The sequence below is a fragment of the Papio anubis genome, chromosome 1, assembly GCF_008728515.1.
Source record: "Papio anubis isolate 15944 chromosome 1, Panubis1.0, whole genome shotgun sequence".
Lineage (NCBI taxonomy): Eukaryota > Metazoa > Chordata > Mammalia > Primates > Cercopithecidae > Papio > Papio anubis.
In genome coordinates this window covers 17,490,183-17,508,695 of record NC_044976.1, presented here as the reverse complement: position 1 = coordinate 17,508,695, position 18,513 = coordinate 17,490,183, and the positions used below count along the sequence as shown (strand labels likewise).

Genomic DNA, 18,513 nt, shown 5'->3' with positions numbered 1-18,513 from the left:
TCAGTCTATTCTCCTGCCTTGATCTCCCAAAGTGTTGAGATTAGAGGCGTAAGTCACCACAGTCAGTCCGTTTTTTATTTTTATTTTTATTTTTATTTTTTTATTTTTTCCACTTAGGTACAGAATTCAATGCCAACAGTTCTTTTCTTTCAAGACTTTAACCATGTCACTCCAGGGGGACTCTGTCTTAAGCCTTTGGTAAGCCTCGTCCTCCTGAACCACAGGGCAGGCAGGTGGAACAGCCCTTAGGTCCACCCCACTCCTAAGCTCCCTCCTGGAGGAGACAGAGACCTGGGAAAGCTCCCAGGCGGGCGAGGCCCAGGGTTGGGGGGCGACGGGGCAGGGAGGAGTCCCCGCCCTTGGGGATCGTCGCCACCCTGGGACCCCCTCACCCTTGCGGACGTTGAGGAGTGTTAAAATGGCCAAGACGTGAGTCACCGGTAGGAAGCCACAGCCATTTCGCCTCTTGCTTGGTGCAAGTGCAGACGGTCCTCGTGGTGGAGCGCGGAGTCCAGCGCGTGGGCGGTGTTGGGCACCTTCCGCCGCGCCCTCAACCCCACTCCGCGGTGGGCGGGGCCCGAGCCAGTCCCTAAAGCCACGCAGCCGCCAGCTCCAGGGCTGGTGCTTCCGACCGCTGCGCGCTGCGCCCGGGCTGTCGCAGTGTCCCGTTGCCATTGTCATGTCCCGGCAGCTACCGCGGGCCCGGCCCGCCACGGTGCTGGGCGCCATGGAGATGGGGCGCCGCATGGACGCGCCCACCAGCGCCGCAGTCACGCGCGCCTTCCTGGAGCGAGGCCACACCGAGATAGACACGGCCTTCCTGTACACCGACGGCCAGTCCGAGACCATCCTGGGCGGCCTGGGGCTCCGGCTGGGGAGCAGCGACTGCAGAGGTAACAGTGGCCCCTGATTCTCCTTCTAGACCGTGCAGAGCTGAGCCTGTCCACAGCCGTGCACCGCCCAGCTCTCCCTGGCCCCAGGCAGCACCCACGGCTTTGTTCCCCACCCCCCAACCCCCGTCCTCCTCTCAGCCTTGGGAACCCCAGGCTCCTCAGGCACATCTAGCTCTGGACAACTGGACAGTACTTTGTCTGGACTCCTTTTCTCTCGTCTTCTCTTCGGGAGGTAGCTCAGCACCCTCACTGACGCCTGGATGACTTGGTCTTGCCTGCAATGACTTGGCTAGCCCCTCTCTGGAGCACGAAAAACACTGGAATCTGGCATTGTGCAACTGCTGTCCCCACCTGTGCCCTGCAGGTGCCCTTGACGGGCCTGATCTGCAGAAATTCTGTGCTTATCGCCTGGCACTCCCTGGCACGGTCTGAAATCAGAGTTTAGACCCAGCACACTATCTGCTCGCTCCTACGCTCACGCCAGCCTGCTCAGGGACCTGGACTTTGCTCTGAGTACCTTGTGGTGCTCACAATGGTACCTCACCAGGGTGGCAACGCCCGGGAACCTTGGCAGCTCCCTTAGCGTGATGGGGAATTGGGTGTGGTACAGGGTCTCACTGCCCTCTCTGTGGGAGGCTCTGTCTGAGGCTATTGGAGAGAAATGGACCCTAACCCACTCCAGGAAGTTCGAATTCTAGAGATGGCTGGAGAGCCGAGTGAGCCCTTTTTGGGAGGGACCCCGTGAAGAAAGAACGGATAGGAGTTTGCCAGGAGGAGTAAGAGGGGCAAGGGCGCCAGGGCAGTGGGCATGGGTGTGGAAAGGCAAATGTGATTTGGCAACGCTGTGGGTGGGGAGGAGGCAGGTGTAGCCCGAGGGGAGGATGTGTGTAAAGGGGCAGGAGGAGCCACCCTCAGTCTGATGCCACGTGCGGTGCTTAGGCCGATGCCTGGCAGGCACATAGTGAGGGCTGGGAAATGTTAGCTGTTTCTTTGTTCTTAATATTAGCACTATTTCGTCCTTCCACTCTGAGTGTCTGAGTGGAGTCTTGTCCATTTCTCCTCTAAATCACCAAATGGTACATCCCAAACAAAAGAAGCCTGTGTCCGCATCTCAGTGCCACACTCTTTCTAGATCACCTGACTGCCACTTGGTGAGAGCTCTGATCTTATTTCTGGTTTTTTTTGTTGTTGTTGTTTTTGATACAGGGCCTTGCTCTTTTACCCAGGCTGGAGTGCAATAGTGCGATCATGGCTCATTGCGGCTTTGACCTCTCAGGGCTCAAGCCATCCTCCCACCTCCGCCTCCTGAGTAGCTGGGACTAACACAGACCTGTGCCACCACACCTGGCTAAATTTTTGTATTATTCATCGAAACCAGAGTCTCACTTCGTTGCCGAGGCTGGTCTCCAACTCCTGGGCTCGAGTAATCCTCCTGCCCTGGCTTCCCAAAGTGCCGAGATTACAGGTGTGAGCCAACACAGATCTGCAGCCTCTGCCTGGCCCTTATTTCTGACTTTTTTCTTTTCTTTGTTAATCCTTCTTTGTCTTCTGTGTTTGAGTCCAAGGTTGGCTGGTGAAAGTCCTCAGATCTCAGATCTGAAGTGAAGTTCAGTTGAGAAGCAGAGGGGTGGAGGTGGCATGGAAAAATTCCAAATGAATAGTTCCTCAAACCTGCTCCCTCCCAGGTCTCAAGGGCTCCAGTGACTGTCCTCCTGCCAGCCTAAGTGACTTTCTAAGTGTGAAAAGTGGGAAGAGGACTCTCCACTCTCCTGTTATTCCAGCCCACTAGGATCTAGGATTTTTTTTTTTAATTTTTCTTTTGAAACAGGGTCTCATTCTGTTGTCCAGGCTGGAGCGCAGTGGCACAATATTTGCTCACTACAGCCTTGACCTCCTAGGCTCATGTGATCCTCTAACTCTTCCTCCCCAGTAGCTGAGATTACAGGCATGTGTCCCCATGCCCGGCCAAATTTTGTATTTTTTGTAGGAACGGGGTTTCACCATTTTGCCCAGTCTGGTCTCAAACTCCTGGGCTCAAGAGATCCACCCTCCTGGGCCTAAGTGTTGGCCTTATGGGGGTGAGCCACTGTGCCTAATCTCCAACTAGGATTTTTTTTTTTTTTGACACAGAGTCTGGTTCTGGCACACAGGCTGGAGTGCAGTGGCAAGATCTCGGCTCACTGCAACCTCTGCCTCCTGGATTCACTCGATTCTTGTGCCTCAACCTCCCGAATAGCTGGGATTACTAGTTTGAGCCACTGAACCCGGCCTCCAACTAAGATTCTTAATAGGGGGCAGGGAGAAGAGTGTTAAGCTGACTTTTTTTTTTTTTTTTTTTTGACAGTCTTGCTCTGTTGCCCAGGCTTTACTGCAATGGCGTGATCTAGGCTCACTGCAACCTCTACCTCCCAGATTCATGCAATTCTTTCTTTCTTTCTTTTTCTTTTTTTATTTTTTTGAGACAGACTCTCACTTTATCGCCCAAGCTGGAGTGCAGTGGTGCGATCTCAGCTCACTGCAAGCTCCGCCTCCCAGGTTCATGCCATTCTCCTGCCTCAGCCTCCCCAGTAACTGGGACTACAGGTGCCCACCACCATGCCCAGCTAATTTTTTGTATTTTTAGTAGAGACAGGGTTTCACCGTGTTAGCTAGGATGGTCTTGAACTCCTGACTTTGTGATCTGCCTGCTTCAGCTTCCCAAAGTGCTGGAATTACAGGCGTTAGCCACCACACCGGGCCGGTTCATGAAATTCTTGTGCCTAGCCTCCCTAGCAGGGATTACAGGCATGCACAACCACCCCCAGCTAATTTCTGTATTTTTAGTAGTGACGGGGTTTCACCATGTTGGCCAGGATGGTCTCAAATTCCTGACCTCAGGTGATTTACCTGCCTTGGTCTCCCAGTGTGCTGGGATTACAGGCGTGAGCCACCACGTCCAGTCCTAAATTTTCATTTCTCTCTCCTCTCAGTGAAAATTGCTACCAAGGCCAATCCATGGATGGGGAACTCCCTGAAGCCTGACAGTCTCCGGTTCCAGCTGGAGACGTCACTGAAGCGGCTGCAGTGTCCCCGAGTGGACCTCTTCTACCTACATGGACCTGACCACAGCACCCCGGTGGAAGAGACACTGCGCGCCTGCCACCAGCTGCACCAGGAGGTGAGGGGACCCCTGAGCTCTGGGAGGTGGCCCGCTGCTACTCTCATTCTGATCCCACTGGTGAGATCAGAGGTACCAGGGCAGTCCCAGGGTGGAGCAGGGAACAGCCCCACTCCCAAGGGCCTCACCCTGGCCTCCACTTCCTGGTCTGGGCTGCACTTCGTTCTGACTGGAGCCTCACCCATGCAGGGCAAGTTCGTGGAGCTTGGCATCTCCAACTATGCCTCCTGGGAAGTGGCCGAGATCTGTACCCTCTGCAAGAGCAATGGCTGGATCCTGCCCACTGTGTACCAGGTGAGGGCCGGGGCTGCAGAGGCCAAGGTCTCCAGAACTCCTGCTCATCCTGGGCTGTCTTTGCCGCCCTGACTGCCCCCTGTGCCCTCTGCATAGCAGCCACCCCCTGCTGAAAGCCTGCAGATGGCTCCCACATACCCTCAGAATGCCATTCAAGCTCCTCAGGCTGGCCACTGGGCATCTGCTTCCTTCCTGCCTATCTGTGCACCTTGGACCCTTCCTTCCCCACCTGGCACTGCACTCAGGCTGGAACACGCCCTTCCCCGCCACTGTCCCTTCCCTGCCACTGCCCTTTCCCTAGGAGAACGGATCAGGTCTCATATACGTGTCTCATCCTCTGGAAGCCTTTCTAGATGGGCCCAGAAGACCCTGAGACCTCAGGTCCTTGTTTACCTCCTCATGATTCATTGCACAAGTATTTGTACACCTGCTTGGTGCCAGGCACTGGTCACAGAACTTTCTAGTCTATTAAGATTGCCTCATTACTCGATTATAACTGTTTATACTTGACCTTATTATAAAACCTTGAGGGAAGGGACCCTGTCCTTTTGGCTTAAGAATCTAAATCTGATAACCAGCCCGTAGTTGGTGCTCATGAAAGTTGGCTCAATGAATGAATTTTCGTCGGGCATAAGCACCTTTCACCAGCACCATAAGAGTAAGTAAATGCCCAGATGGTTAAAGTCCTAGAATTGATAAGGTCTGAAATAAGGGCTCTATAAGGGTAAATTTGAGGTCCCTTCTTTTGACACATCCACTCTCTCTCCGGGGTCCCTCTCCCTGTAGGGCATGTATAGTGCCACCACCCGGCAAGTGGAAACGGAGCTCTTCCCCTGCCTCAGGCACTTTGGACTGAGGTTCTATGCCTACAACCCTCTGGCTGGTACGTGGAGCATTCCTGACCCTGACTCAGCCTATTCCCGACCCACAGATGCCCAGCCCAGGACCTGGGAAGCAGGGAGGGTTTGACAAGGGGCTGGGCTGCGTCCTTCAACCCTCCTGGGTCCCCGCCCCTCCCCTAGACCAGAGCCCTGAGGGATGTGGCAACTTCTGGGGCACTCTGAGTCCTGGAGCTGATCGCTGCCTTCCCGCAGGGGGCCTGCTGACTGGCAAGTACAAGTATGAGGACAAGGATGGGAAACAGCCCGTGGGCCGCTTCTTTGGGCATCAGTGGGCAGAGATCTACAGGAATCGGTGAGCTGGAGGTGCCTGGTGTGGATGGCTGGGGTGGGGTCAGCTTTATGTGGAATGAAGTCCTGGCTGCTCCTGGGGTAAGGCCTTTCCTCGCTGCTGCACCTCCTCCCCTGCATTCCTTCAGGAATTTCCAAACCCTCTGTGGGTTTTCTCGTTGTCTGGGGACCTCCAGGAGGAAATGAGGCTCCCTGGACCTCAGGGTCTTGAAGTCGTAGCTCTTTCCTGAGCAATCGCCTGCTAGGAAGGAAAGAAGGCGCCCTGGAGGGAGGTCCAGGAGGCCTGGGGCCGAATCCTGCCCCATCTCAGCGGCCTTTGTGTCCCTAGGGGAAAATAAGAGCAGGCTGATGAGTTCTCAGGAATAAAGATTGCTTGAGGTCTCTGTTGAGAGCGCCGGCATCTTGGGTGGTTCTGATGCCCAGCAAAGTGGGAGACCTATGACCAGAAAGGACACCCTCCCCTCAGGGCTGCAGGGTGTGGGGTGGGGCAGTGGCCCTGGATGACCCTTTGGTTGTGGCTGCCAGTATGACCCCCGTGGTACTGACCCCTGTGCCACCGTCCCCCCTTTCCAGCTTCTGGAAGGAGAACCACTTCGAGGGGATTGCCCTGGTAGAGAAGGCCTTGCAGGCTGCATATGGCGCCAGCACCCCCAGCACGACCTCAGCTGCCCTCCGGTGGATGTACCACCACTCACAGCTGCAGGTAACCAGCGACCCTGGGTGCTCAGCTTCTTCCCTTCCAGGGGGACCAGCATTTAGGTGAAGCCCAAAGCATGTTTTCTCGATTCCTCTGAAATTTCTTTCTTCTAAGTCTCATAAACACTCTTCCCCCCGGTTTTTTTTTTTTTTTTTTGATATAGATTCTCGCTCTGTTACCCCAGCTGGAGTGCAGTGGCATGATCTCAGGTCACTGCAACTTCTGCCTCCCAGACTCAAGCAATTCTCCTCCCCTAGCCTCCTGAGTAGCTGGGATTACAGGCGTGCACCACCGTGCCCAGCTAATTGTTTGTATTTATAGTAAAGACTGAGTTTCATCAAGCTGCCTAGTCTGGTCTCGAACTCCTGGAGCTCAGACAATTCACCCTCCTCAGCCTCTGAAAGTGCTGGGATGACAGGCATGAGCCACTGTGCTCCGCCTTCCCATTGGTCTTTGATGGTATCTGAGTACCAGGCTTTGTAATGAGGGCTTTACTGCAGGGATTTCATTATTCCTTCAGCTTTATGAAATGACTGTCCCAGTGTTATTGATGAGGAAACTGAGTTTCACCCAGCTATGAAAGGGGAATACATTTTAACACAGGTTTAACTGTAAAGCCCACTAATCTCATCCTTTTGGTGGGAGCTGGAATTTCCCTCTCAGTGCTTCATGTCTTCCTCTTTCTTTTTTCTTTTTTTTTTTTTTTTTTTGAGACGGGGTCTTGCTCTGTCACCCAGGCTGGAGTGCAGTGGCGGGATCTCAGCTCACTGCAAGCTCCGCCTCCCGGGTTCACGCCATTCTCCTGCCTCAGCCTCCCGAGTAGCTGGGACTACAGGCGCCCGCCACTTCGCCCGGCTAGTTTTTTTTTTTTGTATTTTTTAGTAGAGACGGGGTTTCACCGGGTTAGCCAGGATGGTCTCGATCTCCTGACCTTGTGATCCGCCCGTCTCGGCCTCCCAAAGTGCTGGGATTACAGGCTTGAGCCACCGCGCCCGGCCATGTCTTCCTCTTTCAAATTGTCATCCAACTCCAGCCTTAGATGTTGCAATAGTGTCTGGCACATACACAGTAGGTGCTCAATAAATGGGAGCTAAGTGCTCTACATTAACTTTTTCATACACATAATTATGTTGAAAATAGAGAAGATTGAGTGTCAGAGAGGTTTTAATAACTTAGCCACCTTTACACAGCTGCTGGGGGGCAGAACTGGGCTGTGAATGTGGGTCTGTCTGGAAGCATCATGTGGCAGTAGGGGAAATAATATAGGTTTTGAGTCACATGGGTACAGCTATGCAAGGCACCTTAAGTTCTTTCTGGACATATGGGATATAAGAGAGACCAAATCTCGGTAGGGTCGTGACTGGGAGGGCTGTGAGTGGAGTCGCTGTGTAGCAGAAGAGGGTTGAAGTCTGGCTGTCTCCCTTGCAGGGTGCCCACCGGGACGCGGTCATCCTGGGCATGTCCAGCCTGGAGCAGCTGGAGCAGAACTTGGCAGCGGCAGAGGAAGGGCCCCTGGAGCCAGCTGTCGTGGATGCCTTTAATCAAGCCTGGCATTTGTTTGCCCACGAATGTCCCAACTACTTCATCTAGGCCCATCGTGGCTCAGGCTGCCCAAGGCTCTTCTGTCACCTCTTTTGCTCTCTCATGCTTTTTCTAATTTAGAACTGCCTCAGTAAATTCTTAGGGATGGAAGTATTTGGACAAAAACCTAACAGTAGAATCACCACCAAACGAAGAATAAAGCCTCGCAGGATGCTGTGTGTTAGTCTGTTTCCGTTGCTATAAAAGAATACCTGAGACTGGGTCATTTACAAAGAAAAGAGGTTTCTTTGGCTCACGGTTCTGCAGTCTGTACAAGAAGGTGTGGTGCCGGCATCTGCTCCTGGGGAGGGCCTCAGGAAGCTTACAATCATGGCAGAAGGGGAAGCGGAGCCAGCATGTCACATGGCAAGAGAGTGAGCAAGAGACAGACGGGGGAGAAAATTCACACACTGATGGAGGGAATGTACAATGGTACAACCACTTTGGAAAATAGTTTGGCAATTTCTCAAAGGATTAAACATAAAATTACCACAGGATTCAGCAGTTCCACTTGTGGGTATATAGCCAAGAGAAGTGAAAACATATCTCCCCACAAAAAACTTGGGCATGAGTTTTCACAGTATCATTACTCATAATAGCTGATAATTAAAAACAACCTAAATGTCCATCAGTGAATGAATGGATAAAGAAAATGTGGTATATTCATACAATAGACTATTATTCGGCCATTAAAAAAAAAAAAAAAAAAAAGAGCAGCTCACACCTTTATTCTCCACACTTTGAGAGGCCAAGGCAAGAGGACTGATTGAAGACAGGAGTTCCAGACCAGTCTGGGCAACAGTAGTAGAGACGGGGTTTCACCGTGTTAGTCAGGATGGTCTTAATCTCTTGACCTTATGGTCTGCCCACCTCGGCCTCCGAAAGTGCTGGGATTACTGATGTGAGCCACTGCACCGGGCCCAGAGTTTTATTCTTTACAGGAGGTCAGTGCCCATCACATTCCCTGTCTACAGACAAATAAAGAGCTGCTCTCTTCAGAGGGCGGCAGCAGTCCTGCATGGTCCAGTGAGACCCAGAAGGTTCCAGGAGGCCTTCAGTCCTGAGTCCCTTTCAGTCATCGTCTTCTGAGTCTGTCTCTTCTGCGGACTCGGATGCGCTCTCTGGCAAGTCGTCTCCCATCTGCTGGAACCTTCCCGACTGGGAATCCCACATGTATTTGATGGTCACCTTGAATTCAGCCATCTCATACCCAAAAAGCTTCTGCAAGAGACAAAGGGAACAAAGAACCAGGAGGAATGAAGGTATTCAAAGTGCAGGGGTCGTTTTCAGCAGGCAGAAGCAAGCCAGCGGCCCCTCCTGCAATAGCCCTCAAGGCGCCAGACTCACCAGGACGCGAGCCTGCTCTGGGGTCAGCACGTCGCCCTCCTTGCACACCTCAAAGTCGGATAGCAGAGTCACCACACCTGCAGAAGAGGGTGGCTCTCAGTTACCTCTGGCCCAGAGGCCTGCAGAGCCCTCTCTGTCCCTGCCACGTTAGGAGGAATCCATTCAGCTACCTGCCCTCCCCACAGCTCCATCACACACTGGGCAGTGGCTGTCTCCCTGAGGTCCCTTTGATTCGCCACAGCCTTGACCTCCTGGGTTCAAGTGATCCTCTTGCCTCAGCCTCCCATGTAGCTAGGACCACAGGCACACACCACCATGGCTGTCTAATTTTTTGACTTTTTTTTTTTTGATGTCCCCTGTCCCTCAACAGCTGCAAGACTATAAGTTACTGTCTGCTTTCACCCCAACTGTGAGGCGTGCACTCTTAGCCCCATTTTCACATGAGAAAATGGAGGCTTGTAGAAATAACTTGCTCAGCCAGAAAGGGATGAGCTTGCAGGCTTGTGCTCTTGGACTCTAGGCTGTGAGCTCTTGGCTCCAGGGCTGCCCATACCTCTCTTGAGGGTGGTGGGCAGGCCCAGCTGCCTGAGTTGTGGCTCCATGGAGTGGGGGAACTGCTCCAGGGGCCCCGGGTCCAGGCTCACAGTGAATGCTGCTTTGTTACCAGCGCGGGCGTAGTCCATTTCTGTGTATTTTGTGAACCACCTAAGGGAAAGAGAAGCGGTAGGAGGGGATGCTCCTGGCCACACCACCAGCCCATGAGTCAGGCTCCCCCAAGTGTCCCGTGGCCCTGGGCCTTTACAGACCTTGGCTGCTGGCCAGCAGCCAGCCCACCACACCATGCTGGAGAGGGCAGAGAGGGCTGTGGTCCCAGGTCACTAGCTCAGTGACAGGCTTCCAGTAGCAGTTCCGACTTGATGCCGCATATGGAATGAAGTCCCTGCATCATTCCCTGCCTGAAATCCCCCTCACCCGCCTCTTTCTCTCCGTTCCTCAGCAGTACTTACTCATTCACCTCCTCCTTTGTGCGGTTGGTGAACAGGAGACCCACTTCACCCCTCAACCTTTTGCTGACCTACAAATCAAGAGTGAGGCCAGCTTGGTCACATTAGAGCAGTGGTTCTCTACTAGGCACATTTTTGCTCACAAGGGGACATTTGGCAACGTTTAAAGATGTTTCTGGTGGTCACAGCAGGAAGGAGTGGGAGGCAGGAAGGGTGTTATTCCCTGGGTCCGGAGGTGAAGGAAGAACCCAGAGCTTTAAGCCAGGCCCTGCTCTCCCTGAGCCATGGGCCAGCCGACGGCTGGGGGAGGCTATCACGTGGGAGTAGTGGGAGAGAAGGCGGCTCTGCCTCAGCCCCACCCCGTGAAAACCAGAGACTTACCTGGTGCAGGTTGTCTTTGTACTCATCAGATGGGCTCCGACCCAAGGCCACCATCATCACCTTGTTTTTGCCAAAGAACATCCTACCAAGCAAGAGAAAGAGCGTTCTGTGAAGGAAGTGCCCTGCCCTCCCTGCCCCTCAGCAACATGCAAAGCAGCTCTGGTCCCCAGTGAGCTCAGGCCCAGGCTGAGCCAGTGGCACTCACTCCTCCATGCTGCCTGGCCACACTGTCCCACTTCGGGGTCCTTTTCATTATGTTCCCACCCACAGACCCCTGACATGGCAACACTTTGTCTCCCAGCCCATCACGAGCATCATGTACTCATGTATGGGTTCTCCGTCTGGATGTATGCAGGAGGCACGTTAACAGCCTGAACCAGAGCTGGGGCGGCAGGAGACCAACACCAGAGCCACCTGCTCCAGGACAGAAACTGCCCATGTGGCTCCTGTATCCTGCTCCCAGGTCACTGTCTGTGTCCCAGTGCCCATGCTGATATTCTAAAACTGGTGTGATGCTCCTAAATGGCTCAAAGTCCAGGGTTAAAGAGCTGCTTCTCCAGAAAGGACCACCTCTCAAACATCTCCTCAACTGCCAAGTCCTGTCCCCAGGAACTCAGTGCAAAATCTGCTTTTTTTCTTTTTGAGATAGAGTTTCACTCTGTCACCCAGGCTGGAGTGCAATGGTGCGATCTCAGCTCACTTGAACCTCATGGGTTCAAGCAATTCTTCTGCCTCATCCTCCCGAGTAGCTGGGATTATATTATAGGTGCCCGCCACTATGCCTGGCTAATTTTTGTATTTTCAGTAGAGAAGGGGTTTTGCCATGTTGGCCAGGCTGGTCTCAAACTCCTACCTCAGGTGACCTGCCTGCCTCAGCCTCCCGAAGTGCTAGGATTATAGGCATGAGCCACCGCACCCGGCCCAAGACCAGCTGTAACAGTGAAAAGGAAGTACTCTTCAGTGGCAGGTAGCACTTTGTCGTTATTAAGGTGTCAGTGGCATGACCCAGGCACCTAAAGGGTCAGATATTGCTCCTATACTTTGACTGAGAGCAGCCTGGCTGGGTCCCCACTCAGAAGGGCCTTCTTCCCCCTGCCCACTCACCGGCTGTGCTTCCAGGCGTTCCGGATGTCCTTCAGCTTGCTGTTCCTCATGTTGGCCACAGAGAAGATGAAAAGGTACTTGTAGGTATCCACACATTTCCGAAGCTGTGGGACAATTCACCAGGCTCTGAGTTCAAGCAGCAGCATACAATGGGCACTACTCTGGCCTCAGATGAGAAGGAATCTGCTCTGGGCCTCTGACAACTATGGAAACTGGAAGAACTGGAGGCCTCTAATTGGGTTGTCTCCTACCTCTATTACTGAAATTAGGATCCCTAACTACAGGCGGGGCTGAGCCATGGATCTACACCCCACGGCCTTTTCCAGGTTTCTCACTTATCTATGACCAACAGTGGAACTGACCATCAATGGTTAACCTAGAAACATTCACCCACACTATGAAGGGTCCTGCTGCGTGGAAACACATGGAGCCTCACTGTTATAAGGGGAGGCAGCTGATAGGCACTGCTCTGCACATGGTGCTGGCCAAAGCCACCAGGAGGCAGCCTCCAGGAGTGGAGTCATTGTGCAGAAGGAGACTGTTTCATCCAGCCTGCAGCCCAGGTTGGCAAGTCAGAAGCTGTACAGATGGTGGGTTGGTGCAGTCACCTACACCTGGTAAATCTCCCAGCCTTTTTTTTTTTAAAGACAGGGTCTCACTCTGTTGCCCAGGCTGCATACCGCCATGTCCAGCTAGCTTTTTTTATTCTTTTTGTAGAGATGAGGTTTTGTCATGTTGTCCAGGCTGCTCTTGAACTCTCAGACTCAAGCTATCTGACCACTTGGGCTCCCAGATTACTGGAATCCCACGCTGGGATTACAGGCGTGGCCCACCGTTCCTGGCCTCCTCCTGTTTTTTGTCATTGGGCAGGCTAACAAACCTCTGTAAGCTTCAGTGACCCCAAACGCAAAACAGCAACATCATCACCTAGTACCCACATCTCAGCGATGTTATGAGGATGGAGTGGAAGGACACATAAGAAACACTTAGTGCAGGACAGGGCACAGAGTACAAGCTAGTCAAAGCTGGAAATCATCACTATGGAAGTTTTTGCTGGTGCTGCTGCTGGAGGAAAAAGGGCTGGATTAGCAGCTTGGAGATTTTTTTTTTTCCAATAGTATGCTCCCCTGGCCAACAGTCCTATACCTACCTTGATAAAACAAACAATTGCAAGCTCTAGAAAAAGAACCACCTCTTACCTCTTCTATCAGGTTTTGTTTCAGTTCCAAGCCTTTCTTGGCAGTTTTGGTTAAGGAGACTAATAAAAACAAAAAGGAGAGAGATGATGAGAGACCAATCTAGATGCATTGGAGACTTATTTTTTTCTCCCCTTTGGCAGAGAGCTCAGTCGGATGCAGCCATTCTGAAAAAAAGAAGCAAGGCCTTTGTGGCCATCATTTCTGGCACACAAAGCCATTCCCAGGGCCCATGGAATGCCTCCTCATTAGCATCCTGGCCCTGAAGATCTCTAGATATAACTCCTGCTATTTAGACAAACTAGGCCTTTCTTAGCCCCTAAGGCTGACCCAGAAAACTTGATTGTGGTGTGGGGGAGATTGTTCCTGCTGCTGGGAGTGCTCTCGGTGGCAGACCTCACCCGCTGGCTGAGGCAGGCCCCTGTTTTTTATTTCTTTTTTGAGATGGGATCTCACTCTGTCACCCAGGCTGGCATGCAGTGGCACGATCTTGGCTCACTGCAACCTTGAGCTCCTGGGCTCAGGCAATCCTCCCACAGGATGACAGGCACACCCCACCATGGCCTGCTAATTTTGGCTGGGACCATAGAAATGCACCACCATGCCCAGGTGAGTTTTGTATTTTTGCAGAGATGGGTTTTGCCATGTTGCCCAGGTTGGTCTTGAACTCCTGGGCTCAAGAGATCTGCCTACCTCGGCCTCCGAAAGTGTTGGAATCATAGGTGTGAGCCACCACACCCGGCCCCTTGCTGCTCTTGACCATGATGCAGAGGCCACTCTAGCTGGCCCATGCTGTGCAACCATGAGACTGGGGACTGAATCTCCTGTTATGTATCTGCACTCCAGTTTTGCAATTTGGACCCATAGATGCAGCAACACCTCTCTGGGGAGGAATATGTACCTCTACTGTAAAAATGGCTGGGGCCCAATTTGCCCTCTACCCAGAGAGTTTGCATTTGCCAGACCTGACCTGGGCCCCCTCCACAGAATCAAATCGTTCCACAAACACTTAACAGAACTCCAACTGCAAAGCCCCGGGCGCCTTCATAAAGGGACCCGGGCCTCTCTTCTTTAACCTGCCCGGCACTCAGCCCCTCTTAACAAGGTACCACACAGACAAAGACACTGACATCAGTCAATGGTAAGTGGAGTAGAGGGGGGCAAACGAAATATAGCGGGCCACTTCCCATCATTTCCACTGTTACACCTTTGGCTCAAGTCAGCATCACCCTCTCTTGGATTAATGCTGGTCTCACTGCTTCCATCCCTGCCCTCTGCCCTGTCTTCCCCAACTATTCTCATCAAGGCAACCAGAGTGACCCTTTATAAGCAAAGGTAAATCACATGGGTCCTCTGCTACCCACTTCACCTGGGCAGGAAAGCCAATGCCTTACTAAAGCCGAGGAAGCCCTGCCCTCTCTGCCTAACCCCTCCCCCAACTGTATTTGGCTCCTTCTGCTCCAGCCCCACTGGCTTCTTGTCCCAAACATGTCAAACCTGCTCCCACTTCAGAGCCTTTTCAGTTTACGTTCCCTCTACTTGCAACAGCATTCTTCCAGATAATTCCACAGGTGCACAATTCCACAGGTCGCTCGCTTCCTTTAATTTTCTGTTCGTCGCCTCATCAGTGAGACCTTTCCTGACCACATTATACAAAATATCGCCGTCTCTTCACCCCACTTTTACTCAATCTGATTTTTAGCATTTTGTGGAATGTGTTTCCCCTGAAACGTTAGGCTCGATAAGAAACAGGCCTTCTTTGTAACTGCTGTATCCTCCAACGCCTAGAAAGTGCCAGACCCCTGAATATTTTTGAGTATGCCAGGGAGTCGGGTTAAAAGAGATGCCACCACAGCAAAGGTGGTCAAAAATGGTCTCTTAAGTGAGCCACTACGCTCAAGTCGGGCGTAGTTCCAGACCGCTTTGGCAACACCCTGAAAGTCGTCTCTATAAAACAACAACAGCAACAACAACAACAACAACAAAACCTAGCTGGGTGTAGTGGCGTGCGCCTGTAGTCTCAGCTACTCGGGAGGCTGAGGTGGGAGGATCGCTTAAGCCAAGGAGGTCAAGGCTGCAGTGACTTATTTTTGAGACGGAGTCTCGCTCTGTCGCGCCCAGGATGGAGTGCAGTGGCGCGAGCTCGGCTCATAGCAACCTCTGCCTCCCGGGTTCAAGCGATTCTCCCACCTCAGTCTCCCAAGTAGCTGGCATTACAGGCACCCGCCACCACGCCCATCTAATTTTTAGCATTTTTAGTAGAGAAGGGGTTTCACCATATTGGCCAGGCTGGTCTAGAACTCCAGAACTCAGATGATCCACCCACCTTGGCCTCCCAAAGTGCTGGGATTACAGGCGTGAGCTACCGCACCCGGCCTGTGGCGCCACTGCACTCCAGCCTGGGCAACAGAGCGAGACCCTGACTCAGAGAAGTCCTATTAACTGACAACTAAGAAGGAGCAAGCCATACGAAGAGGTAAGCATGCCAGACAGAAACAACCGCAGACACACAACGCCAGACACGGGAACAAGCCTGTGCTGAAAGAAGGGAACGGGGAAAGGCAGCCAGGGTGGCGGGAGCGCAGGAAGATGAGAAAGGGCCGAGGTTGGGAAAAGTGGGCCGAAACGGCACCAGGCACAGCCGGGGGCGGTGTTCAGGAGCTGCCTCCCGGCCCAGTAGGCCTTGTAAGAGCACTTGAAACTAGGCAAGAGTCTCCGCTCCCTGGACCCGACCAGGCGTCAGCCCCCTCTGGCGGTTTTACAGCCTCGAAGCCCCCATTCCAGCTAGCAGCGAGGCAGCGGAACACCTCGAGGATGTCCTGGCGTTCCATTTTGCGCCCCCGACGCCCCGAAGCTCTCACCGCAGGCTGGGCAGCCAACCCACGGAGGCCCCCCAGGGGCCCAACGCCCCCTTCACCCACCTTTCTTGTCGCGCTTGGATTTGGGCATAGCGCTGAATCCACGTGCGGCAGAAGACGGTGCACCCCGTTAGGACCCCGGCGGCGCGGGGGCCTCTGGGACGGCTCTCGGGGGCTGCCCCTCGCGTGTGCCTGACCCAGTGTGCACTGCAGCCTGCCTTTTCCTGCCGAGCCACCACTCGCGCTTTCTCCCGCGCCTGTAAGGCGACTTCCCGCGTGCCGAGGAAATCCCCGAATCTCGAGCGTCCGACCGAGGGCCTCGCGCACGGTCCCAACTCTGTGGTCCCGCGGAGGCGGAGCCCGCGGCCCGGTGCATGCCGGGACGGCGGTGGGCGGTGCCTGCGCTCGCATCATGGCGGCTGAGTGGGCTTCTCGTTTCTGGCTTTGGGCTGCGCTGCTGATTCCTGTGGCCGCGGTCTACGAAGACCAAGTGGGCAAGTTTGATTGGTGCGTACGTGTAGAACATATTCGAGAGATAAGTGGCTGTTTCCACGGTACCTGTCTCTTGCCTGCTAAAGGGAAGGGGGTTGTCATGTAACAGGATTGGCCGCATAATTTGCAGGACCCAGTACAAAATGAAAACGTGGGGCGCCTTGTTCAAAAATTAAGGATTTAAAGTCGTTCGAAGCAGAGCTTTAAACCAAGTGTTAGGGGTCCTTCTAAGCTGATCCTTGTGTGTAAGCCGGCCCTGCCATCCAGGCATGCTTGGGGTGCTGGTCAGAGGTCACTGATCCCGTTCTCCCTCGTCAGGTTCCATTTCTTTGACTGTCAGGTTTCTGGTCTACCAGGTGTCAGAGGTCGCCACGCCGTCAGTGAACTTGAATTCCTACTCGAATTGGTGTCTTGTAGGCATTTGAACAGGAGCTTTCGTCTTAAAAATCCTAAACTGAACCCTTTTCCCCCCTCATCAACCTAGTCTGGCCCTGGGCTCAGAGCAGGATTGCCCAAAACTCTAAGCAGCTAGAATATGCCATTCATTCCTTCATTCACCCACTCGCGCCTTCCTTAAGGCCCTGAAGTAGCTTGCTTTTGTTTAAATTTTACCAATTAAGAGTTGTGTGATCTTGGGGAAAGTGGCTTAACCACTCTGTGCCTTTGTTTCTTTATCTATGGAATGGGTTTACTAAGTCTGTTATCTATTACAGTACTTGTGAGAATGAATGAGACAGTCCAATTAAATTACTTAGAACAATGCCTGGCTCATTGAATGCAGTCATTAAATGTTACCTGTTATTATTGCTCTTTACACTTTATTCTTCAGGGCCCAGCTCAGATTTCTCCTCCTCTGAAGTATTTTCTGTCTTGGTAAAAGTTGATTCACATATATGTTGAGTACCTGTTATGCCAGACAGTGTGACAAATACAACATAAGTTACATTTTTAATGATGTGCACAACTGTTCACAATGTTATATGTGTATATTACACATATATAGCAGGTGATGTGTGTATCTAATGTTGCAGAATACTAGGTATATGCAATTTTCTTTTCATGAATGAATGAATGAATGGCATTTCCTAACTGCTTCGTGTTTTGGGCAACTCTGCTCTGAGCCCAGGGCCAGGCTAGGCTGATGAGGGGGGAAAGACTCTGTTTAAGACTTTTCTTTCTTTCTTTTCTTTTCTTTTTTTTTTTTTTTTAAGATGGAGTTTCCCTCTTGTTGCCCAGGCTGGCGTGCAGTGGCGCGATCTCGGCTCACTGCAACCTCCACCTCCTGGGTTCAAGCAATTCTCCTGCCTCAGCCTCCCGAGTAGCTAGGGTTACAGGCATGAGCCACCATGCCCAGCTAATTTTGTATTTTTCATAGAGACGGGGTTTCTCCATGTTGGTCAGGCTGGCCTCGAACTCCTGACCTCAGGTGATCCACCCGCCTCACCCTCTCAAAGTGTTGGGATTACAGGTGTGAGCCACAGAGCCTGGCTAATAAATACCTCCGGTTTTTTTTTTTTTTTTTTGAGGCGGAGTCTCACTCTGTCCTCCAGGCTGGAGTGCAGTGGCGTGATCTCGACTCACTGCAAGCTCCGCCTCCCGGGTTCATGCCATTTTCCTGCCTCAGCCTCCTGAGTAGCTAGGACTACAGGCGTCTGCCACCATGCCCAACTAATTTTTTGTATTTTTAGTAGAGATGGGATTTCACCATGTTAGCCAGGATGGTCTCGATTTCCTGAGCTTGTGATCTGCCCGCCTCGGCCTCCTGAAGTGCTGGGATTACAGGCATGAGCCACCGTGCCCGGCCACAAACACTTCTTATATGTCCTAAAATGAGTGTGATGGTGATAGCCCTGTGATTTGTTCTTTTCTGGAGCATTTTGTGGAATGGCGATTTTAGCTCCTTACATTCCCCTGTACTCTTTTCCTCAGGAGACAGCAGTATGTTGGGAAGCTCAAGTTTGCCTCCTTGGAATTTTCCCCTGGATCTAAGAAGTTGGTTGTAGCCACAGAGAAGAATGTGATTGCAGCATTAAATTCCAGAACTGGGGAGATCTGTGAGTGAACTGGGAACTGTGTCTACTGGCTGCCTAAGGGATAGAAGGCTCACCATTGCCAACTCTGCTTGGCTGATTCCTGAATAAGGGACATGTTGGCCAAAAGACGCCTCTCCTAGTGGATTCTGATACTTTTTTCAGTCTTACCATCTTTGAATGTTTGTATATTCCTATAACTGACCTTTGCAGTTTATTCTCTTAGCCTGAATCCTGAGTGCCCTTAAATAAGATATTGCTGCAAGCCCAGGCGGGAGGATCACTTGAG

At 52.4% G+C, this 18,513-nt stretch overlaps 3 protein-coding genes across 9 annotated transcripts in view; 2 read left to right on the top strand and 1 right to left on the bottom strand.

The window, feature by feature from the left end:
* The first annotated feature begins 563 nt into the window (after nt 1-563).
* On the top strand, nt 564-7,989 carry LOC101009567 (aflatoxin B1 aldehyde reductase member 4). The gene is made up of 7 exons (XM_009200599.4): nt 564-893; nt 3,863-4,050; nt 4,240-4,344; nt 5,131-5,227; nt 5,439-5,538; nt 6,108-6,237; nt 7,660-7,989. The coding sequence occupies exons 1-7, from the start codon at nt 680-682 to the stop codon at nt 7,819-7,821; spliced, it is 996 nt and encodes a 331-aa protein (XP_009198863.3). The 5' UTR covers nt 564-679; the 3' UTR covers nt 7,822-7,989.
* Nucleotides 7,990-8,035: 46 nt separating this feature from the next.
* MRTO4 (MRT4 homolog, ribosome maturation factor) lies at nt 8,036-16,027 on the bottom strand. Its single transcript, XM_031650467.1, has 8 exons — nt 15,766-16,027; nt 12,848-12,906; nt 11,649-11,752; nt 10,545-10,626; nt 10,167-10,234; nt 9,713-9,864; nt 9,160-9,236; nt 8,036-9,033 (listed from the first exon to the last, which is right to left on the bottom strand). The coding sequence occupies exons 1-8, from the start codon at nt 15,791-15,793 to the stop codon at nt 8,884-8,886; spliced, it is 720 nt and encodes a 239-aa protein (XP_031506327.1). The 5' UTR covers nt 15,794-16,027; the 3' UTR covers nt 8,036-8,883.
* A 43-nt stretch (nt 16,028-16,070) lies between these two features.
* EMC1 (ER membrane protein complex subunit 1) overlaps nt 16,071-18,513 on the top strand; it is a 29,617-nt gene continuing 27,174 nt past the window's right edge. For all 7 annotated transcript variants that reach the window (XM_009200571.3, XM_009200566.3, XM_009200555.3 and 4 more), the window contains exons 1-2: nt 16,071-16,209; nt 18,124-18,248. In XM_009200571.3, coding sequence (XP_009198835.2) covers nt 16,115-16,209; nt 18,124-18,248 — 220 coding nt within the window. In that variant the 5' untranslated portion in view covers nt 16,071-16,114. The remainder of the gene's footprint in view (nt 16,210-18,123; nt 18,249-18,513) is intronic.

Excerpts from the sequence above, each read along its gene's own strand:
- MRTO4 (XM_031650467.1), bottom strand. The coding sequence starts at position 15,793 with ATGCCCAAATCCAAGCGCGACAAGAAAG. Across the intron at positions 11,753-12,847 it reads AACAAAACCTGATAGAAGAG|CTTCGGAAATGTGTGGATAC; the intron begins GTAAGAGGTGGT and ends ATTGTCCCACAG. Across the intron at positions 10,627-11,648 it reads AACGCCTGGAAGCACAGCCG|GATGTTCTTTGGCAAAAACA; the intron begins GTGAGTGGGCAG and ends CTTGCTTGGTAG.
- LOC101009567 (XM_009200599.4), top strand. The coding sequence starts at position 680 with ATGTCCCGGCAGCTACCGCGGGCCCGGCCCGCCACGGTGCTGGGCGCC. Across the intron at positions 4,051-4,239 it reads GCCACCAGCTGCACCAGGAG|GGCAAGTTCGTGGAGCTTGG; the intron begins GTGAGGGGACCC and ends TCACCCATGCAG. Across the intron at positions 6,238-7,659 it reads ACCACCACTCACAGCTGCAG|GGTGCCCACCGGGACGCGGT; the intron begins GTAACCAGCGAC and ends TCTCCCTTGCAG.